Here is a 23697-nt window from a genome sequence, read left to right as displayed (position 1 = left end):
CGGAGTTCGGCCGGGATTGGGCGTAACCTCCCCCCGGGTCCCTTCCCCCGCTCCTCGGGATTCGAGCCTGAGAGGCAGAGGCGAGCCGGCGGTGATCGTCAGCAGCAAGGCCTGGGCTAGAGAGCGTCCAGACATCCCGCCGCCGCCAGGAGGCAAGTTGGGGGCGGGGCTCCCGGGGCCGCAGCCCGCGCGCCGCTCTCCTCTGGGCCTGCGAGGCGTGCGGGTCTGTCGGGGGCATCCGGCGGGGCCGCTTTGCGCTGCTGGCGCCTCACCTGGCGGGGGGGGGGGGGGGGGTCGCTGCGGGCTCCCCGCTTTCCCCGGACGCGCGCAGAAACTGGGGGCCCCGGCGGCGCTGCCCCAGCCGGCAGGTGGGGCGCTCGAGGTGCGGGGGCTTCGCGGTGGGAGCCGCGTCTGTCCCCCCCGGAGCAATTGGGGCTGCAGGCCCCGCTCCGAGGAATTTTGCACCAAAAGGATTGGGGGGGAGGGGAGGGGGGGGTGCAGGCAGGTCCTCGCCTTCCCAGATCCGTGCCTCTCCTGCGTGCAGATCTGGTCCCAGATTTGCTACGTCAGAACCACGATCTTTCTAGAAGGGCGAATATTTATATGCCAAAATCTGGTTGTCAGGTGCGAGTGTTTTGGGGAAAAAAGCCGAGAAAATGCAGGCGTTTTGTGTTGCGTTCTTTATTGACAGTTTATTTACTAGCTTTTTTGCATCTCCAAAATATTTTCATTTTAGGTAAATCATGTGGTTTAATTCTCTTACAAATTCTAAGTTTAAATGTGGCGAAGGTTTAAGAGACTCTTATCTTCTAAATTAGTGGGTTTGGTTATTTTTTTTACCCCATTTCCTAATATCCTTCTTTTTTTTTTTTTTTTTTTTAATTGCAGCTTTACCGTTGTAAAAGCCCTCACAGGTGCATTGATTCATTCAACAGATATTTCTGAAGGGCCTCATATGTGCCCAGCTGCTGGGATGGTAGCAGTGGTCGTCGCAGCAATTCTAGCTTGTTGGAAAAAGGACAATAAACATAAAATGTATATTATGCTCTGTGATAAGTGTTAAGGACAAACATTAAGGGGAAGGGACGGGTAGGGCGTGTTGGGGCAGGGGTGGAAATTTTGGATGGAATATTCAGGTAAGTGTTGAGAAGTGGCGTTTGAGAAAAGACCTTGGAGGTGTGGGGACTGATTTCAGAGAGAAAAGCGCCAGGGCTGGAGCGTGCCTGCGTTAATACAGGACCAGCAAGGAGGCATAGGGGAAACTGGCCCGTGACATCAAAGAGACGAACGTTCTTATGGACCTTGGGTTTTCACACTTTCTGAGATTGGAAACCATGGCACGATGTTGAGCAGAAGCGTGACATCATGTGACCTACATTTTAAAAGGATCACTTGGGGACTTCCCTGGTGGTCCAGTGGTTAGGACTCAGAGCTTTCTCTGCCTTGCCCTGGGTTCGATCCCTGGTCGGGGAACTAAGATCCCGCAAGCCTGCACAGCGTGGCCAAAGGGAAAAAAAAAAAAAAAAGGATTGTTTGAGGCTAAAAGGAAGAAGGGAAAAAGTTTGGACGGTTAGGAGGTTGCATTCATTTTCCTGTTGCTGTTATAACAAATTACAGCAAATTTACTGGCTTAAAAGAGTACAAAGGGACTTCCCGGGCGGTCCAGTGGTTAGGACTCTGCACCTCAAATGCAGGGGGCACGGGTTTGATCTCTGGTTGGGGAACTAAGATCCCACATGCCACGTGGCACGGCCAAAAAATTAAACAATAAAAAAAGAGTACACGTTTATCGTCTTATAGGTCTGTAGGTCAGAAATCTCTCTAGGCTAACATCGAGTTGTCAGTCGAGCTGTGTTCCTTTTCGGGGTGCTAGGGGAGACTCCATTTCCTTGACTTTTCCAGCTTCTGGAAGCCACCTGCATCCCTTGGTTCCTGGCCTCTTCATCTTCAAAGCCAGCATTATAGCATCTTCAAATCTCTCTCTCTCTTACTTCTGCCACTCTTGTCTCTGCCTTATAAAGACACTTGTGATTACATTGAGTCCACTCAGATAATCCAGGATAATCTCCCCATCTCAAGGTTCTTCATTTAGTCACAACCACAAAGTCTTTTTTTTACCATGTAAAGTAGAATACTCATGGATTTGGGGGATTATGATGTGGACATCTTTGAGAGATCAGATGAGAGACTATAGTGCCTTGGACTACTTCATTAGTGATGGAGGTGCTAAGTGGTCCAGCCTTGGATGTGTTTGAAAGGTAGAGGCTTTATTGATGGACCAGATGTGGGTTGTGAGGAAAATTAGTCAAGAACGATTGACTACAAAGGTGGAATAATCATTTGGAAAGAAGATTCTGGCAATGTGATTAATCACTGCTATTTCTTAATTAGGTTTTGCAGCTTTGTTTGTTGATTTGCAGTTTGCAGTTTCTCAATTAGCAATTTTGCAAGATTTGGATTGGTATTTTCAATTGATTTTGAGATTCCTGAGGGCAGGGATCATTTCTGATTTTGCCTCCTAGTTTGTCCCTAATGCCTGGCATTAGGATAATCCCTCAGTAAATATTTAGTGAATGAGTAAAAGAATGGTTACTGGAATCTGTTTATTGTATTTCATTATGTGCAGTATTGTTTGCAAAACTCTTTTAATATGTGTTTATGTGTTATGTATGTAAAGTGTATTCATCTATGGCTAAGTGAAAGTATTGCACACAATCATGATGTTTACATAAACAAATACACAGTGTAGAGGTTTTCTTCCTGTGATGCTTGCATAATAAGATCTATAACATCTCTTTATGAGGTTAACAGTGTTTTGGTGATAATATTTTTCAGTTTGCATTAAAAAGTTGTGTTTTACTTTAAAACTAGAATGATTTCCTTAGAAGAACAGAAGGAAGAACAGAAGTACTGACAATTCTCGGTAGCTCTTTCTGATGGCTTTTCACAGAGCATACTGACCAAGCTCAGTGTTTTCAGCAGAATGGATCGGATCATATTTTTATTCTCTAGCCACATTATTGATTAGCCTGGAAAGCAAAGCAATATGTATTTAAGACTGCATTGGATTTTGCCTGTTAAGCACATACTCTTAGTCATTTACATCAGAATGTCAGGGATTAGTAGGTCACAGATTGAATTGTATTGTCCAGCAGTTTCTTAGGGTAGAGACTATACAGGTAGCTGTAGCTACCGCTTTTTGTATTAACCTCGTGTTGATGCAGTTTCCGGGTAAGTAGTTTCCGCTCTCATAGTGTTACAGTATTAGAAGTGACCTTAAAGGTCATCCATCTACTCTGGGGCCTTTCAAACTCTCGAAACCTGGGTTTAATAAGAGGCGTGGCCACCCCCAGGATCTATTCATGTGATTCCCTGCCCTTTATATTTGGAAGGGAATGGTACCTATTTATTGTGTTTGGGAATTATGAAATATTATAATGCTTATAGAACTAAGCTTTTAGTAGGTTTTATTTGTACCTGTTGAATATATATGTGTGAGAACAACTTCCTTATATGTAATGTGAGTCCCTACCATCATGATCATATATAGAAAATAAAGTGTTTTGTATGTGTATTTAATGTTCTTCATTCAAAATATTACATTAGATATTAATTTTTTACAGAACATATACTTTTAAAAAATTAATTTTATGGAGGTATAGTTGATGTACAGTATTACATGAGTTTCATGTGTACAACTTAGTGATTCACAGTTTTAAATTATATTCCATTTATAGTTATTATAAAATATTGGCCATATTCCCTGTGCTGTACAATGTAGCCTTGTAGCTTATTTTATACACAGTAGTTTATACCTCAAGAATTCTTTTTTTTTTTTTTTTTTTAAAGATTTTTTGGTGTGGACCATTTTTAAAGTCTTTATTGAATTTGTTACAATATTGCTTCTGTTTTTATGTTTTGGTGTTTTGGCTGAGAGGCATGTGGGATCTTAGCTCCCTGACCAGGGATCGAACCCTCATCCCCTGCATTAGAAGGTGAAGTCTTAACCACTGGACTTCCAGGGAAGTCCCAAGAATTCATATTTTTTAACGGTAAAGCAGGTCACTAATCTTCAGTTTTTACTCTAGTTGTGGCGAGTGGGAGCTACTCTTCATTGCAGTGCATGGGCTTCTCATTACCGTGGCTTCTCGTTGCGGAGCACGGACTCTAGGCGCACGGGCTTCAGTAGTTGTGATGCGTGGGCCCAGTAGCTGTGGTGCACGGGCTTAGTTGCCCTGCGTCATATGGGATCTTCCCAGACCAGGGCTCGAACCTGTGTCCCCTGCATTGGCAGGCGGATTCTTAACCACTGCACCACCAGGGAAGTCCTAATCTTCAGGTTTATGTAGTATTATTGTTTCCCACTTGAAGACAACTAGGAAGCTAGAATGTTTCAGATGTGCTTTGATTAATCACACTTACCCTCTCATCTTTGTTTTCTTTTTGATGGTATAAAATATTTACCATGATCTGTTTTATTTCTTTCCTTCTCTCACCATCCTAAAAAACCTTAAAATCCTTACCTAGTGTTTGAGTTACCTCTTTTCAGTTGCTTTTATTGTTTTCCCTTGAAGTCTTCTCTGAGATACTGAAACAAATGCCCCAGTTTATCTTGTACACATACAAATACAAAATAGTGCATATTTTTAACAAACTTTACCTGCTGATCCTAATATTATTTCAGAGGAAGGGAAATAACAATAGAAAAATCAGAATTTAGATTCCAACGGCAACCTTTCCTGACAACAGAATTGTTGCGCATGCCACCATCACTTTCTTATCCTCTTCTCATGTAGTTAGGTGGCAACTTCCTTTAAATTTTAACTCTTATTAAAAGCCCTTTGGGCCTTTCTCACCTTCTGAGATGACCCACATCCTGTCTGTGGAGCATGTTTCTCTCTAAATAAATCCACTTCGGGACTTCCCTGGTGGCGCAGTGGTTAAGAATCCACCTGCCTATGCAGGGGACATGGGTTCGATTTCTGGTCCAGGAAGATCCCACATGCAGTGGAGCAACTAAGCCTGTGCGCCACAACTACTGAGCTTGAGCTCTAGAGCCCGCGAGCCACAACTACTGAAGACTGCATGCCTAGAGCCTGTGCTCCACAAGAAGAGAAGCCACAGCAATGAGAAGCCCACGCACCACAATGAAGAGCAGCCCCCGCTGGCCTCGACTAGAGAAAGCCCGTGCGCAGCAGTGAAGACCCAACACAGCCAAAAAAAAAAAAATTTTTTTATGTCAGGAGATAAGTGTCGTGGCTGATCTGGGTCATAAGAAATTATGGACTTTGACAACTAATCTACGACAAAGGAGGCAAGGATATACAATGGAGAAGAGACAGCCTCTTCAATAAGTGGTGCTGGGAAAACTGGACAGCTACATGTAAAAGAATGAAATTAGAACACTCCCTAACACCATACACAAAAATAAACTCAAAATGGATTAAAGACCTAAAGGTAAGGTCAAAAACCATAAAACTCCCTGAAGAAAACATAGGCAGAACACTCTTTGACATAAATCTTAGAAACACTTTTTTGAATCTGTTTCTTAAGGCAAAGGAAACAAAAGCAAAAATAAACAAATGGCACCTAATGAAACTTAAAAGGTTTTGCACAGCAAACAAAACCATCAACAAAATGAAGACAACCTACTGAATGGGAGAAAATATTTGCACATGATATGACTGCCAAGGGCTTAATATCCAAAATACAACTCATACAATTCAATATAAAAAAGACTCCAATTTAAAAATGGGTGGCGGACCTAAATAGACACTTTTTCAAAGAAGACACACTGATGGCCAACAGGCATGTGAAAAGATGCTCAACGTCGTTCATCATCAGAGAAATGCAAATCAAAACCACAATGAGATATCACCTCACACCTGTGAGAATGGCTATCAGCCGAAAGTCTACGAATAACAAACGTAGGCAAGGATGTGGAGGAAAATGGACCCTCTTGCACTGTTGGTGGAAATGTAAACTGGTGCAGCCACTATGGAAAACAGTATGGAGGTTCCTCAAAAACCTAAACATAGAGCTACCACATGATCCAGAATTTCCACTCCTGGGTATATATCCGAAGAAAACAAACATGCAAATTTGAAAAGATACCTACATCCCAATGTTTGTTGCAGGACTATTTACAGCAGCCAAGATATGGAAGCAATCTAAGTGTCCATCAACAGAGGAATGGATAAAGAAGATATCAATATATACAATGGAATACTACTCAGCCGTAAAAAAGAATGAAATTTTGCTATTTGCAACAACGTGGATGGACCTGGAAGGTATTATGCTTATTGAAATAAGTCAGAGAAAAGACAGATATTGTATGTTCTCATTTATATGTGGAATTAAAAAAAGTACAACAAACTAGTGGATATAACAAAAAAGAAACAGACTCAGAGATACAGAGAACAAACTAGTGGTTACCAGTGGAGGGAGAGAGGGGGGAGGGGCAAGATAGGGGTAGGGGATTATACTCCTATGTATAAAATAAATAAGCGACAAGGATATATTGTACAGCACAGAGAAGATAGCCAATATTTTATAATAACTATACATGGAGTATAATCTATAAAATTTTTGACTCACTCTTTGTTGTACACCTGAAACTAACATAACACTGGAAAAAAAAATTTACAGACTTTGGGAAAACAGAGTAGAGAAGACTTACAGGAAGTTCATTTGTTAATGTTTTAGGTGTTGGTTAAAAAAAAAAAATAGTGATGTGTGACACACGTGCGCACACACATACAGAAAGATGCCCACCGTCCCTTTTATTTGAATGCTCATTTGGACTTTCTTGTTGTTGTTTTCTGACTTGAAGGCGTCGTGGCATGCTTTTTCGTCAGCGCTATTGCATGTTCCACACTTCTAGGTAAGAGAGCTGGAGGAAAGGAGGCAAAAGACAATGTGGAACTTTAACTTCTCTTCCCAAGTTTTTCTGTTGTATTTAATGAGCCCCCTTTCCCTTTGTGTCTTGTCTGCTGGTACCTTGCCTTCTGGAAAATAAAAACTTTGAGGAAAATTCAAGAAAGTGTTACCCAGTCTCGCTCTTCCATGCATATGTGAGGAAGCGAGGAGAAATGAGTTTTCCTTTCTTTCAGTTTAAAGTGCATGAAGAACTGTGACGCAAAAAGAAGCACGACTAAGACAGCCCCAAATCCAGTTTCTCACTCTCCTGAGAAAAGACTGACTTTCGCATTGATGGTGTTAATACTTCTTTAAAAAATGATGTCTACTCTCTGTCCAAATTTTTATCTTCATGCCTCCTTAAATTTTTACTTAAATGCTTATTTTTCCAGGTAAACATTGATGAGCAGGCAGTTCAAGGATTGCTTCATCTAGGATTCGGTTCGGATTCCTATAGACTTAATTAGTATTGGAATAGTCTTTGTATAAGATGTGTTTATGCTGTTTGAAAACAAACATATATCTATACATGTATTCTTATGTTTCTCTAGGTCACCTCTGCAGAGATATATAGGAAACTAGTAACATTGATTAAGGGAGGACGGGAACCAGGAATGGGGTTTGGAAGGATGTACCGTATTCTACATTTCTTTTTATACTTGGTTTCCCCCTGTGTATGTATTACTAATTAAATTTAAACACAGAAAGAAAGAAAAAGGAAAGGTTGATTTTTTTTCTTTTTTCTTTTTTTTAAACAGTACACAGTTTTAAAGATCTTCTCTTTTCTTCACAGTGATATCCTAAGAGAAGATGGGAAAGGGCTGTAAGGTTGTGGTTTGCGGCTTGTTATCTGTGGGGAAAACGGCAATTTTGGAGCAGCTCCTTTATGGGAATCATACTATTGGTAAGATTATTTTTCCCTAGTTTCCCTGCAGGTTCTGGGAACTGGTCAGGGTCTTTTGTTGGTCGTGCTAACTTAAAGATGGGCAGTGGTGCACAAAAGTGAGGTGTCATCTAGAGGGACCGAAAGGGTCATAGAAATCGACAGAGATGAGGGGGGGAAAGTAGGGACAAGGGAAAAACATCTTTATGTTGTTGAAATTCCAGAGTGCTTGCACTTACTCTGTTAGAACAAGAGTTATAACAGGTAAGAAAAATGTTGTCTCTATGTGGTTTCCAGTGTGTTTACATGATGAAGAGAGTGGTCTTGGAATCACAGACTCACTGACTTCAGAATACGTTGAATGATCTCTCATTCTCATTTCAAGCATGACTTTCCAGTACTGCCGTATAGGTTTTAAGAATGGAAGAGACAGTTGTTTGCTGCAGTATGACCTAATTTTGTGAATCGGATTATCTCATTCATTTATTCATTCATTGAGTTAAATAATTGTTCAGTACTTGCTCTTTGGTACAGGCTGTGATGAGGCCTGTGGGGATTTAGAGGTGGAGAAGCATCTCTGGCTTTAAGGATGTCACAGTTCGGTAAGGAAGGACAGACATAACACGTTAGAATCAAACAAGGCTTATCTTAGGGAGATACGTAGAATCCCAGATCTTTGAAGTATTTATCGCTGGCAAGTGGCTTCAAGCACATTTCTGTCTTACTTTTATTAACCATTTTGATGAACTCTGATTCTCTTCCACCTTCCCAGAATAATATTTAACAACTTCGGTTAAATCCATATTTGGTTTTTATTAATAACGATGCCTGTGCCAGAAGGTCTGTAAACCTATCACAGTGCTGCACTATTGGTTCTGAATTTTTCACCTTCAGATTCTAATTTATGCCAGTGAAAAAGTAAATTATGCTCAAAGAGGGAAAAAAAGAATCCCTTTCCCCTCTTAAAACCCCAACAGATTTTGTTTCTGTAGGCTATGTCTTATGATATTTTTATTGTATTAGAGATTAAACCTGAGGAAATTAAAAAAAAAACTTATCACGTAAAATAATAACAATAAACTTATTGTATGCTAAGGTAACACATTTTAATGAAAAATAGTTATATTTTCAAAAAAATCTAGTGAGAAGGTGAGTGTTGGTTTACGTTTTTGAAAATCGAATGTCCAGCCTGATAGAAGGCAGCTGGATTATCATATCTGCTTGCCTTTGCATTCAGTCTGTTGTTATATGTTTTTTTAGTTGAAATATGTGAAGAAAAGGTGGCCTCACACAAATATGTGGTTGAAAAAGGTAGGACTATTTTAGTAGCTTTGCAGATGATGGTGGACTTCCTTCTTTGGTATTTCACTAAAACTCAATCGGTGACGGTTACTTAAAGGTTATTGCAGGGTGGAGTCTGAAGCCACATCAGCGAACTTCTCCTGTTCTATTACATTAAAACCTCATTGATTTATCTTGCACTTCAAATGGGTTTTTTACCCATGCATGGTTTCTTAACATTTATGAATTGGTCATTTGGAAAATACTGGTTAACTGAGGTAAGCAGATCTTCCAAATACCATTTATTAATATCATCAACAGTCTCATCGGTATCGGGAAGCTATCAAGTTTCTGCTGATGGATACAATTCTCATTTTTGCTTGAAAGCTCAAATCTTATCATTAACAACAGATACTATCAGTTATTTTCCTTGAAATGATAGGCTCTCGTTATTCATCTTTGAGAAAATGTCTGTCAAATACCCTGAATAACCATGGTTTTTTTCTGTTATTCCTTCTTTAAAAAAAAAAAAAAAAAAGAAGTGGGACTTCCCTGGTGGTGCAGTGGTTAAGAATCCTCATGCCAGTACAGGGGACACGGGTTCGATCCCTGGTCCTGGAGGATCCCACATGCTGCGGAGCAACTAAGCCCGTGCGCCACAACTACTGAGCCTGCGCTCTAGAGCCTGCGAGCCACAACTACTGAGCCCATGCGCTGCAACTACTGAAGCCCACGCCTAGAGCCCATGCTCCGCAACAAGAGAAGCCACTGCAATGAGAAGCCCGCACACCGCAACTAGAGAAAGCCTGTGTGCAGCAGGGAAGACCCAACACAGCCAAAAAAAAAAAGTAGCTATTTCAACTTGAAACTCAAATGCAAGAGCTTTTCCTCCAGACAGTAACCATTATTCATTAAGCAGAAATACTTCATGTATACTTCTCATTAATCACATAGAATATTTTTTTTAATATGACAGCTTTTTTTTTTTTAATTTTATTTATTTATTTATTTATTTATTTTTGGGTATGTTGGGTCTTCATTTCTGTGCGAGGGCTTTCTCTAGTTGCAGCGAGCAGGGGCCACTCTTCATCGCTGTGCGCAGGCCTCTCACTGTTGCGGCCTCTCTTGTTGCGGAGCACAGGCTCCAGACACGCAGGCTCAGTAGTTGTGGCTCACGGGCCCAGTTGCTCCGCGGTACATGGGACCCTCCCAGACCAGGGCTCGAACGCATGTCCCCTGCATTGGCAGGCAGACTCTCAACCACTGTGCTACCAGGGAAGCCCCACATAGAATATTAAAAACATGTAAAGATACATACTCAAAGATTAGGATTTAATAAATTTGGTAATTTTTCCTGCTTCATCAAGGACATTCTTAAGTGAAACTGGCTTTTTCTTTTGAAACTGCAAGTATGAGGTGTTGCGGAATTCAACCTCTAATACAGTTGTTGCCACTGCCTTGATTTGTACTAAGGCATCAGCAGTTTTTTTTTTAGAGAATTTTTTTTTCAATTAATTAATTAATTTTATTTTTGGCTGCGTTGGGTCTTCGTTGCTTCGTGCAGGCTTTCTCTAGTTGCGGCAAGCAGGGGCTACTCTTCTTTGCACAGGCTTCTCATTGCTGTGGCTTCTCTTGTTGTGGAGCACGGGCTTCAGTTGTGGCACGTGGGCTCAGTAGTTGTGGCACGTGAGCTCTAGAGCGCAGGCTCAGTAGTTGTGGCTCACGGGCTTAGTCGCTCCACGGCATGTGGGATCTTCCTGGACGAGGGCTCGAACCCGTGTCCCCTGCATTGGCAGGCGGATTCTTAACCACTGTGCCACCAGGGAAGTCCTGGCACCAGCAGTTTTACCCATCATTACTTTTATATCATCAGTGCAAATGTCAACACAGTGAAAAAGACGAATGTCTTATATTATTATGAAAATAGTTTTGCCCATATGGGTTCCCTGAAAGGAGACGTCAAGGGATCTCTGTAGACCACACTTTGACAACTGCTGGCACATGTAAATATTCTCAGCTGAGCAGTATTATGTACTATGATTGTTTCTTTTCTTTCTTTTTCTTCTTATGGAGGCTAATATTTGCTCTATCACTTCTTTAGTTTTGTTTATACCTTTTGCTGATTCTTCCACATGTCCAGATGGTTCTCAATTCTCCATGAGGTCAATCATATCAGATAATCCACCCTGCCCTTTTTTTTTGAGATATTTTTCCAAAAATATCTAGCTAGCATTCTCTTATCTGGGCCAATTGTACAGCTGTCACCATAGAACTTCCCTTTACTTTTTCTTTCTTCCTGGGTTTGATTTCCTGTTTTCTAGATCTCCCGTCACCTTCTATTTACACCCTTCTTTTGGTGGAGCGCATCTTGCAGTACTTTTTGGGGGGTTGAAAAGGTTGCACGATGGGATGAGGCATCGGGTGATGACAGCCCTCAGAATGCCCTCTATGCCTGGTGCACAGTAGTAATCCTGGGGCTTCTGAATAAAGGTATTTACTGTTGTCCCTATGATTCCCTTTACTCTCGTGTGAGGTTTTGTTTTCCGAATCTGGTGTCTTCCTCTTTCTACGATTACATGCTAATTTTGATGGCGGGCCTCCCTCAAAGAGTTTCCTGAGAAAATGTGCACCATACATATTCTGAGGCTTCACGTGTTTGAAAATGTCTTTACTTTCATTCACAATTGAGTTATAATTTTGATGGGTATAGAATTTTAGATGGAGAATAATTTCCTTCCAAAATGTTGAAAGCATTGGTCCATTATCATCTTTTCTCCTTCTTTTATTATAAAATGCATCATACATATAGAAAAGTGCATAAAACACGTATGTGGTTTAATGATTAATTATAAAACCTTTGCATAACCTCCACACAGGTCAAAAGGTAGAAGACTGCAGGTACTCTCGTCAGCTCCCCGTGTTCCTCTCTTAAATCAAAACTCAGCCCTTCCCTTGACTTTTGGTTAATCCCTTCTTTATCGTTTTGCCACCTATGTGTGTATCACTGGATGACATAGTTTATTTTTGTCTCTTACTGACTTGATATCAGCGGAATCATACCATATAAATTTTTCAGTGTTTGTTTTTTTTTACTCAGCATTATATTTGTAAGACTCATCCATATTGTTTTAAGTAGGTGTGGTGTAATTTTCATGATAGGTATATTGTCTCAATATACCTCCATTTATTTACCTCTTGTATCTTTATTTTTTTGCCCGCCCCATGTGGCATGCAGCATGTGGGATCTTGGTTCCCTGACCAGGGATCAAACCCGTGTCACCTGCATTGGGAGCGTGGCGTCTTATCCACTGGACCGCCATGGAAGTCCCTATTTACCTCTTGTATCTTGGTGAACATTTGGGTTGTTTCCAGTTTGGGGCTATTAGAAATAGTGCTGCTGTGAACAGTCTTATACACGTATCCCAGCTATGATTTGGACAAGGTCTGGGGGATATACCTAGGAATAAAATAGCAGGCTTATAGACCATGTGTATCTTCAGTTTACCAGATTCTAATACCTTCTTCCAGTGCTTCTGAGAAGCCAGACGCCATCGTGATTCTTGATGCTTCGGATGTGGACGCTTTTGTAGGCTCTCTCCCCAGTGCTCTGCAATTCGCAGTGGTGTATCATAGGATCAGTCTGTGTTCATCCACCGTGCTGGGCACCTGGTGGGCCCTTTCAATATGGAAATGTGTGTTCTTCAGCTCTGAATTATTTCTGTGTTCTCTGTTCTCTCTTTCGGGAACTCCCTTTCAGTATGGAAATGTGTGTTCTTCAGCTCTGAATTATTTCTCTTCTGTGTTCTCTGCTCTCTCTTTCTGGAACTCCCTTTCAATATGGAAATGTGTGTTCTTCAGCTCTGAATTATTTCTGTGTTCTCTGCTCTCTTTCTGGAACTCCCTTTCAATATGGAAATATGTGTTCTTCAGCTCTGAATTATTTCTCTTCTGTGTTCTCTGCTCTCTCTTTCTGGAACTCCCTTTCAATATGGAAATGTGTGTTCTTCAGCTCTGAATTATTTCTGTGTTCTCTGCTCTCTCTTTCTGGAACTCCCTTTCAATATGGAAATGTGTGTTCTTCAGCTCTGAATTATTTCTCTTCTGTGTTCTCTGCTCTCTCTTTCTGGAACTCCCTTTCAATATGGAAATGTGTGTTCTTCAGCTCTGAATTATTTCTGTGTTCTCTGCTCTCTCTTTCTGGAACTCCCTTTCAATATGGAAATATGTGTTCTTCAGCTCTGAATTATTTCTCTTCTGTGTTCTCTGCTCTCTCTTTCTGGAACTCCCTTTCTATATGGAAATGTGTGTTCTTCAGCTCTGAATTATTTCTCTTCTGTGTTCTCTGCTCTCTCTTTCTGGAACTCCCTTTCAATATGGAAATGTGTGTTCTTCAGCTCTGAATTATTTCTGTGTTCTCTGCTCTCTCTTTCTGGAACTCCCTTTCAATATGGAAATGTGTGTTCTTCAGCTCTGAATTATTTCTCTTCTGTGTTCTCTGCTCTCTCTTTCTGGAACTCCCTTTCAATATGGAAATGTGTGTTCTTCAGCTCTGAATTATTTCTGTGTTCTCTGCTCTCTCTTTCTGGGACTCCCTTTCAATATGGAAATATGTGTTCTTCAGCTCTGAATTATTTCTCTTCTGTGTTCTCTGCTCTCTCTTTCTGGAACTCCCTTTCAATATGGAAATGTGTGTTCTTCAGCTCTGAATTATTTCTCTTCTGTGTTCTCTGCTCTCTCTTTCTGGAACTCTCTTTTTGGATGCTGGATCTTCTGGACTCGTTCTCTGATTTTTAAAATTTCTCTTCTCCTGTTAGAAATTTCTCAGCATTTTGTTCCACTCTATGGGAATTTTCCTCATCTTTATCTTTCAGCCCTTGTATTGAGTTTTCATTTCTTAGTATCCTGTTATTTCATGGATGCACTATCTTATCTCTTTGAGTATAATATTTGGTAGTTTTTTTGTCTGTTTTCTTTTCTTTGCACAGTCTTTTTCTTTTCAGGTGCTCTTTCCTGATTTTTGGTCTCTTTCTCAGGTATCTGGTAATCCTTGGTTGTCTGCTTGTAATTAATAATGGAGAACTGAAAAGCTAATTTAAAGCTCTAAGCCTGTGGATAGGGTTCATGACTTCGCTTCATTATAAGGTGACCTGGGTGGGGCATTTGTTGGTTAACCTCAGAGGTTAGCATGTTTAGGATTTCTCCTTTTTCACTGGCCAGATTCCCCAGATTCCCCTGCCTAGAGGATGAAGAGTTGGCCACCAAAGTTTTGGGAGCGGAGGGAGCACGTCACTGAGTTGCCCCTTGTTTTCACTGTGGAACTCATACCCTCTGTCCCACATCTCAGCAGCCTCTGTTTTACCCTTTCTAGAAGTGCAGCCTTAGTCTCCCTCTGGGACAGAGGTGGCGTGGAATGGCAGAGGAGATGCAGAGTTGTAACGTCACTTGATGTATAGGGTGACAAAATCTCAAAAGGTCTAAGCTTAATGGGAGGAGGAAGGGAACCAGACTGGCTTTTGGTGGACAGAACATCCACCATGACAAAAGTCTTGGTAGTTTTTGCTTTTAAATTTTTTGTAATCGAAGCCCAATAAGTTTATGTCTTCATAGACTGCCTCTTGCACTAGTCATTAACATTCAAAGTGTTCATCTTCTCACCTCAATCCCCTCTTCCACAAATGGTTGTTGCATACTTGCTGTGTACAGAGAAGGGTTGTTTCTCTTGAGGAAGTTCTAGGTGAGTTGAAGAGACAAAACCTACACAAATGGAGGAAAGTAAAATGGATTTTACAAGGCTTATCATTCAGGCGAGCAGGGGAATGAAATTGGGGCACCCGTTATGAGCTCACGCATTCATCATTCATTCAGACATTTACTAAGGACTTTCTACGTATGTAAGTCAATTCGTTAGTCCTCAGAGCTCCAAAGAGAGATTCACCACAGTCCTGGCTCTTTTTTTTTTTTTTTTTTTTTTTTATAATTTTGCTTGTGGCCTTTTTTCAAGTTTATTTATTTATTTATTTTTGGCTGCATTGGGTCTTCGTTTCTGTGTGAGGGCTTTCTCTAGTTGCGGCAAGCGGGGGCCACTCTTCATCGCGGTGCGCGGGCCTCTCACTATCGCGGCCTCTCTTGTTGCGGAGCACAAGCTCCAGACGCGCAGGCTCAGTAGTTGTGGCTCACGGGCCTAGTTGCTCCGCGGCATGTGGGATCCTCCCAGACCAGGGCTCGAACCCGTGTCCCGTGCATTGGCAGGCAGATTCTCAACCACTGCGCCACCAGGGAAGCCCAGTCCTGGCTCTTGAGGAGTTTACACTGCAGCTCCGGAGGGGACAGATACAAAAAGAGTTTAGGGTGAAGTGGTATTACCTGTGCAAGGCACAGTAAGAGCAGGATGGGGGGAAGTGGATAATCCGAAGAAAATCTACAGAGCTGACATTTCAGCAGAGCCTGGAAAGGGTGAGGTGTTGACCAGGTGTCTCCTGAGCTGTTGCAGTCGTTCAGGTGCAGGGAGCAAGCCGAGGGCAGTGGAAGCAGGCGGTGGATTGAGCAGATGTCTCAGGTGTAGAGTGGCTGCTTTAGGGCCCCATTCACCCATACTTTCCTTGTTCAAAGAGAACGCTGAAGACTGACCAGGTGAATGGTGATAACGGGACAAAAGCAAGGAGGAGGGACAGCTGGGGGCAGGAAAGATAACAAGTCTTGTTCGTTTGAAGGACTTGGAGGACATTCACACAAAAGTGCACAGTAGGTACTTGGGAATTAAGGCCTGGGGCCTAGACCCAGACTGGACATGTACATTTCCGAGTCCTTGAAACAGACCCTGGAAACAGTGGAAATTGTACAGAGAAAAATCAAACTTACCCAGGTCCTGTCCTTGGCGCTGATGAAAAAGAAAATGGGGCCACTTAGTTGTTGAAGCTACTTTAAAAATCAGCCCTTCATTCTCCAGCTGAGATAGTCAGTTCTTTGACTCTTGTAAGTTACTTCTGAAAAATAAGTAAATCTCACTGCCAAATTTTTATTTCTTTTATGTCTATATGGAAGAAATAATCTTAAAAAGCACTTTGTTCATTTACTGTAACAATTACCTTTCATTTTAAAGAAGCTAGTAAATGGAAATATGATTCTTATGTGTAATAAATAAGGAACCTAGAAAGCCAACTTCTAAAGGACAAAAAAATACTCAACAATTGGTATTGAGTTATCCAAAAAGAGTAGAAGCTTTTTTTTTTAATTGAGACATAATTGACATAACATTGTATTAGTTTCAGGTGAATAACATAATGATTCGATATTTGTATATGTAAAAGTAATTCCTTTTTAACCCCAGGAATGGAGGATTGTGAAACAATGGAAGATGTGTATATGGCTGCAGTGGAAACAGATCGGGGAGTCAAGGAACAGTTACATCTTTACGACACCAGGGGCCTACAGGAAGGCGTGGAGCTGCCAAAGCATTATTTTTCATTTGCTGATGGCTTTGTTCTTGTGTACAGTGTGAATAACCTTGAGTCCTTTCAAAGAGTGGAGCTTCTGAAGAAAGAAATTGATAAGTTCAAAGACAAAAAAGAGGTCAGTGGGTATGTTAAAAAATGCCAGCTATGAATTATAACACTGTTGAGATTGTAGCATGGGCTTTTGGGCAATTAAAATATTTTAAAAGCATTAAATTGTATTCACAGTGTCTGTAATCTTCATGATTTTTTCCCTAGCCCAGGAAATACAGGACTGAGTTCAACCAGGACCAGCATTTGACTTTCTGCCTTTGCTTGTTCCCATGTGCAACTTGAATTTTAATGACTCCATATTGCATATACTACATAGTTCATTTCATGTTATTTGGGATCACTGTTTCCTAGGGCTTTTTATTGTCTTCTTGGAGAAATAGGATTGTCCTTAGCCTTAAAAAAAAAAAAAAAAAAGAAAGAAAAGGAGTGGAAAAAACTAATAAATAATTAGTGGCTTCTATCCACTTACCATTTGTAAATAAGATTCTTACTATGGTCTGTAAAGTTTTAGATGATCTGGCCCATGTCTGTCCTTTCGCCTTTAGCATTCTGTTCCTCTGTCACTGTACTCCAGGGGTCAGCTTTCTGCTTTTCCAGCATGATAATTTTGTTCCCCTGTGAAGTCCTTCTCAGTTGCTCGTTCCCCTGCCTGGAACTCTCTCATCGCAGGTCTTTCTCGGGGTCTTGGCATGGCTGACTCCTCAGGGTTTAGGGAACCATGTCATGAACCCGTTAACAGCACCGGCTACATGTTCTTAACCTAATTTTTATGTATTTTTTATGTCATACTTTTAATTTTGAGGTAATTGTAGATTCACATGCAATTTTAAGAAATAATAGAGATCCCTAACTCAGTTTCCCCCAATGCTAATAACACTGTGCAAGACTATAGTAAAATAACACAACCGAGGTACTGACGTTTATACAGTGAGGGGACCTTTCCAGCACTGCAGGGACCCTTCATGGGACCTTTCGTGACCACACATGGCATTCCCCTCCCATCCCCTCTCCCTCCTTAACCGTTATCTGTTCTCCATTTCTGTAACCTTGTCATTTCAAGAGTGTTAACGTAAATGGAATTGCAGTTTGTAACCGTTTGGTATCGGCCTTTTTCACTCAGCATAATTCTCTGCTGAGTCATCCAGGTGATTGCGTGTATGAGTCGTGCATTCCTTTCTCTTGCTGGGTGGTTTTCCATGGTGTGTATGTACCAGGGTTTATTTAACCACTCACCTGTTCAAGGACCTCTGGGTTTGTTGATATTTTAATTATTTTTATTATTTTGAATACTAACTTACTTTGTGAATAGATAACAACATTCACAAGGTTCAGTCTTCAAAAGATATGAAAAGGTAAGTAATGAAGGCTCCTCTCCACCTGTTTCCCATCTTTCCCACCGAGACAGATAAGTGCTGTTATTATTTTGGGGAGTATCCCCCAGATTTCCCTCCCTGCCCCCCTAAAGTTAAAAGTATAGTTTGGTGAACACTCATATACTTGATACTTGAATCTTGGCTCTGCTTCTCAACTTTTCTGCCTTAGTTTCCTTATCTATAAAATAAGGATAATAATAGTACCTTTCTCATATGGTGATTATGGGGATTTAAGAAGCACATTCATTCAGCAAATGCTTATTTTTAAATTTTTTTATTGAAGTATAGTTGATTTACCATGTTGTGTTAATTACTGCTGTACAGCAAAGTGATTCAGTTATACATGCATATATATTCTTTTTTAAATTCTTTTCCATTTTGGTTTATCACAGGATATTGAATGTAGCTCCCTGTGCTATACAGTAGGACCTTGTTGTTTATCCATCCTGTATATAATAGTTTGCATCTGCTAATCCCAACCTCCCACTCCTTCCCTCCCCCACCCCCCCTCTGCCTTGGCAACCACCAGTCTGTTCTCTATGCAAGTCTGTTTCTGTTTCGTAGATAAGTTCATTTGTGTCATATTTTAGATTCCACATATAAGTGATATGATATTTGTCTTGCTCTGTCTGACCTACTTCACTTAGTATGATAATCTCTAGTTGCATGCATGTTGCTGCAAGTGGCATTATTTTGTTTCTTTTTATGGCTGAGTAATATTCCATTGTGTATATGTACCATGTCTTCTTTATCCATTCATCTGTTGATGGGCATTTAGGTCGTTTCCAGGTCTTGGCTACTGTGAATAGTGCTGCAGTGAACATTGGGGTGCATGTATTTTTTCGAAATAGAGTTTTCTCCGGATATATACCCAGGAGTGGGATTGCAGGATCATACTGTAGTTCTATGTTTAGTTTTTTAAGGAACCTCCATACTGTTCTCCACAGTGGCTGCATCAATTTACATTCCCACCAACAGTGTAGGAGGGTTCCCTGGTCTCCAGCATTTATTGTGTGTAGACTTTTTGATGATGGCCACTCTGACCGGTGTGAGGTGCTGCCTCATTGTAGTTTGATAGCAGGTGCTTACTGGGTTGTGTGCCTGGCACTGTTGTAGGTGAGGCGGAGGGAATACAGTAGACAATAGAACAGAGTCCCTGTTGCCTTAAAGCTTCTGTCTGGGGGGCGGGGGAGAGAGGGACAGCGAACAAATACGTATTGTGAGGAGCGATGCAGTGTAGGAAGACAAGTCAAGCGGAGTGGGGAGCGAGGGCACTGCTTTCTGTAGGTGGTGTGGGAAGGCCTGGTGAGGTGACTTCCAGCAGAGATTTGAAGGGTGTGAGGGAAGGGCGCAAGCTGATGTCTAGAGGAGGGGCTGCAGGTGGAGGCCCCAGCCGAGCAGGGGCCGGGGCGGGAGCGTGTCGTGCTCGGGAGCAGCTCTGAGGCCAGAGCGGGCGGGGTTGGGGGGGAGGTAGAGCTGAGGGCGACTCGGGATGGGAGGCAAAGGGATGGCAGGGTCTAGCTTGGGTGGCACTTACTTGTTTTCATGTCTGTTTTAAAAAATTGAAAGGGTAATGGTTGCACATGGTTCAAAAATAAAAATGATGTATAGAGAGGACGCTAGTGAACTTGTTCCCACCCCTGGGTTCAACCATCTATTTCCTGTACCTCAAGCATGCTGTTTTAATGTTTCACCCCTTTCCTAGTCTGGGGGCGTCCTTCCAGAGTTTCTCTGTGTAAATACAAGCAAATAGAAATGTACATAATTTTTTTCTTATTTTTCTCTCTGTTGTACCAAAGGTAGCATATTGTTGTACACCTTGTATTTTTCATGTAATATATTCTGGAGTCCTTTCCATAGCAGGACTCAGATTCCTTTTTTTTTAAACTGATGCATAGTATTCATTGTGTGGCAGTAGATGTACCATACTTATTTAACCAGTCTCAGATTGATGGACACTTAGGTTCTCTCTGGTCATTTGCTATCATGAACTGTGCTACAGTGAATAATCTTAGACATTTATTATCTTGTACATTTTAACATAGAGTTGTAAGATCAACCAGCAGAAGTTAGGTTCTTGAGTTAAAGGTAAATATGGTGACAAGTTAGTCCATAGGAATGGTAAGAAAATGCCTGTTTCTTCAGTCTTGACAACAATGTGTGGTTAAAGTTTTGGATTTTGTGACTCTTCTGGGTGAAATGGTATTTTCGTAGTTTCATTTGTCCTTAATGTGAATGAAGTTGAACCTCTTTTGACTTATTTTTATTATTATTATTTTTTTAATATTTATCTGGTTGCACCAAGTCTTAGTTGCTGCAGGCGGGCTTCTTAGTTGTGGCGTGCATGTGGGATCTAGTTCCCGGACCAGGGATTGAACCCGGGCCCCCTGCATTGGGAGCGCAGAGTCTTAGCCACTGCGCCACCAGGGAAATCCCTTCTTTTTTTTTTTTTTAAAAAACATCTTTATTGGAGTGTAATTGCTTTACAATGGTGTTAATTTCTGCTTTATAACAAAGTGAATCAGCTATACGTATATGTATATCCCCATATCCCCTCCCTCTTGCATCTCCCTCCCTCCCACCCTCCCTATCCCACCCCTCTAGGTGGTCACAAAGCACCGAGCTGATCTCCCTGTGCTATGTGGCTGCTTCCCACTAGCTATCTGTTTTACATTTGGTAGTGTATATATGTCCATGCCACTCTCTCAGGAAGTCCTGTCTTTTGACTTGTTTTAAAATGGTCACTCTGGGACTTCCCTGGTGGTCCAGTGGTTAAGACTCCACACTTCCACTGTAGGGGGCGTATGTTTGATCCCTGGTTGGGGAACTAAGATCCCGCATGCTGTGTGGCCAAAAAAAAAAAAAAAAATCACTCTGTGTTGACTTTCACCTTGAGGGACAAGGTGAGAAGCAGAGTTTAGTTCACATGCTCTCGCTCTAGAGCACTTTGACATTCACCGGCTGGAGAAGTGAGAAGGCAGCAAAGGAGTGTACAAAGTGGCCTTTGAAGTACGAGGAACAACACCAAGAGATAAGGGTGTCCCAGAAGGCAAGTAAAGTCGGCACTTTAAAAAGTAGGAAGTGACCAAGCTATGTCAGATACTAAAGGCAGATCAAAAAAGCCGAGAAGTGGCCAGCTTTAGTAACTTGGGAGATCTCAGCAACGACAGTTGTGGTGAAACAGTGAGACAAAGTCTGATGGACTGGTCGTGAGAGAGTTGAGCACAGCAAACGTAGCTCTTTGAAAGCGTTTTGAGTCAAAGGGTAAATATATTGTCCCCTAGAAGGGGAACAGAGACGAGCTGGAGAAGGATGTGTAAGGTGGTTTTGTTTTTCAGATGAGAGAGATGGTTGTTGGTATGCAGTGGGGTGACTCAGCGGAGAGACGCAGGTGAGGGGACCGCCGATGGACTGACATCCTTGTCCAGGTGGAGGACGGTGGGGACATGGGCTTAGAGGACGGTGGGGCTGTTAGACGTGGTGGTGGAAGCACCTGACAGTTCCCTTCTAGTTGCTCCCGTCTTCTTGCCGACGTAGTGTGGACATCAGCTGAGGGTGGGACGGGGAAGGCAGAGGGAACGGTGGAGGTTGGAGGAGAAGGGACCAAGGTAGGAGATGCCGTCCGTACAGGGGAAGTGGCGGGAACGTGATGTATCTGCTGGAGGACAGCACCGCGCTGGAGGTCAGTGGTTACGAACTGGGACCGGCCAGCGGGGTTGTGTTTCTCTCCGGCCACGTTCGGTAAATGGTGTCGGCAAAAGGTACAGTTAAGAGTTCAGCTTAACCGAGGTGGCGGCGGGGGGCCTACGGCGTGATGACAATGGCGAGGGAGCGAACGAGCAGCTCAGCTGGGGGAGCGCCGAGGGCAGCAGCGGGGCTGAAGGACTGAGGCAGAGGCGGTAGCGCCGGGGCTCGTGGGTGCCTGCGCTGCTGTCGGGTTGCTGCAGAGGGGCGCTGGGATGAACCAGGAAGGCAGCGGTCGGAGCGGGATTCCCGCGCTTGAGGTCAGAGAGGGGAGCGGTTATCCTGTTCGTGGGAGCGAGTGGCTGCGGTCAGGAGGACAGTTAGGATCTCTGAGGTCAAGGAGCTGAGGGATGAGGTTGCCGGGAGGGTCACCCCCGGGGCTGGTGAAGCCACCACCAGCGTGACGGGAGTAGCGTGTGCGGTGACCAGGGCCAGCGCTGGGATGAGCAGCGACAGCCGGGGCGGGGAGGGGGGGGCCGGGGCCGCAGGCAGAAGCAGCAGCCCTCGGCCTGAGGGTTTTTAGGGAGGTGGCCCTGAGCCTAGGACACCTCACCCGCTGTGCCCTGCCCTGCGGGCGGCCGGGTGAGGGCATGCAGCCAGGCCGGAAGGGGAAGGGGACCTTCACCGCGGAGACGGGGTGGTGAGGAGCGACGGGAGGGCTGGCTCCTGCTGAGACGGAGGAGAGCCCCGGCCTGCGGACACATGGGAGCGCGCGTCTCCAAGGCGGGAACGCGGCCGTGGCGCAGAGGCCGCCCTCGGAGCTGCTCCTCCCCGGAGCCCTCCGCCTCCCCGGCCTCCTGCTTCAGGTACCTTTACAGGCCCTCTCTCAGCATCTGGAGGTCACGACTCGTCTCCCCTCCCGCGGACCGTGACTGCCCTTCTGGTCGCCTGAAACAGTGCCTGGGGGTAGCGAGCACTCCACTTGGAGAGAAGGATCGATTGCCTTGCATTTAGGGTAAAACGTTCCTGTTGGGTGGTACGTTCAACACGTATTTAGTGCTTGTGTCAGGCACTTTGCTATGATTAGCAGTCACGTGAACAGAACAATTCCCGTTCTCAAGGAACTCAGGCCCCAGGGCTGCAGACCTCTCACGGCTCCAGAAGTTCCCTGGTTGTATCTTCAAGTACGTATCGCAGGTTTCCCAGACAGCAGGTAGAGCTAAACTGAAATGCAGACACACTTCAGTCACCCCGTTATCTGTGCCCTCGATAGTGATTTCCCCAGTCTGTCTTCCAGCCGTACCGGAGTGGAGTAACTTCAGGTGTTTCGTAGTCAGCAGCCTGTAGAGCATCTGCGCTTTTAAGGAGAGACACTGAGCGAGGGGTGAGGTAATGCCCTTTACCCTTCAGCTCACGCCTGAGGGTCAGCTTGGACGAAGCACTTTGTTAAATGGGACAGTTTGATTCCTCCATTTGGCCTAGGAACTGATGCTGGCAAAGTGTGATCTTTTACCCGTTTCTTTCAGGTGGCCATTGTCGTGTTAGGAAACAAAACTGACCTTTCTGAGCAGAGACAAGTGGACGCCGAAGTGGCACAGCGGTGGGCCAGGAGCGAGAAGGTGCATCTGTGGGAGGTGACGGTCACAGACCGCAAGACCCTGATCGAGCCCTTCACCCTGCTAGCCCGCAAACTCTCCCAGCCCCAGAGCAAAGCGAGCTTCCCTCTGCCTGGGAGGAGAAGCAAAGGCAACTCCAGCTCTGAGAACTAAACCCTAGGGTGCGCAACTGTCCCTTGAACGGTGACCGCCTCGAGGTGTCTGTGAACTCATGTAAAACAGGCCATTTCTGTCTACCTTTGGTCCTTAGGAAGCCCCTAGGGAAGTAATTTAATGCACTTTCAGTTATAATTCAGTTACTGCTGCCTGACATGAAGTAATAATATATTTGCATTCGCCTTGTTTCAGACTTGTCCCTAAAATTAGCACCTTTGTTATCTATATTATGTTGCATTTGTCAAAAAAATAAAATAAAATTTGGGTGGTATGCACATGTA

The 23697-nt window shown here is 43.2% G+C and overlaps 1 protein-coding gene across 8 annotated transcripts; it reads left to right on the top strand.

Moving 5' to 3' along the window:
- Positions 1–15: 15 nt before the first annotated feature.
- On the top strand, positions 16–23697 carry NKIRAS1 (NFKB inhibitor interacting Ras like 1). Of its 8 annotated transcripts, none has more exons than XM_082392831.1 (5): positions 38–152; positions 889–914; positions 7712–7822; positions 16410–16651; positions 23171–23697. In XM_082392831.1, exons 3-5 carry the CDS (start codon positions 7729–7731, stop codon positions 23411–23413), a joined length of 579 nt encoding a protein of 192 aa, XP_082248957.1. In that variant the 5' UTR covers positions 38–152; positions 889–914; positions 7712–7728; the 3' UTR covers positions 23414–23697. The 8 variants fall into 8 exon arrangements, with proteins under 8 accessions (XP_082248958.1, XP_082248956.1, XP_082248957.1 ...); XM_082392828.1 differs by having other exon boundaries at positions 889–1035; XM_082392829.1 differs by lacking the exon at positions 38–152 and adding an exon at positions 206–368 and having other exon boundaries at positions 889–1035.

Source organism: Balaenoptera borealis (assembly GCF_965194805.1).
Source record: "Balaenoptera borealis genome assembly, chromosome: 5".
NCBI classification, from domain to species: Eukaryota; Metazoa; Chordata; class Mammalia; order Artiodactyla; family Balaenopteridae; genus Balaenoptera; species Balaenoptera borealis.
Note: the sequence above shows the minus strand (reverse complement) of the source record. Positions and strands in the feature narration are given on the sequence as shown.

Coding starts and splice junctions, on each gene's coding strand:
- NKIRAS1 (XM_082392832.1), top strand. CDS start 7,729: ATGGGAAAGGGCTGTAAGGTTGTGGTTTGCGGCTTGTTATCTGTGGGG. Junction 7,823..16,409: donor TTATGGGAATCATACTATTG/GTAAGATTATTT, acceptor TTTTAACCCCAG/GAATGGAGGATTGTGAAACA. Junction 16,652..23,170: donor AGTTCAAAGACAAAAAAGAG/GTCAGTGGGTAT, acceptor CGTTTCTTTCAG/GTGGCCATTGTCGTGTTAGG.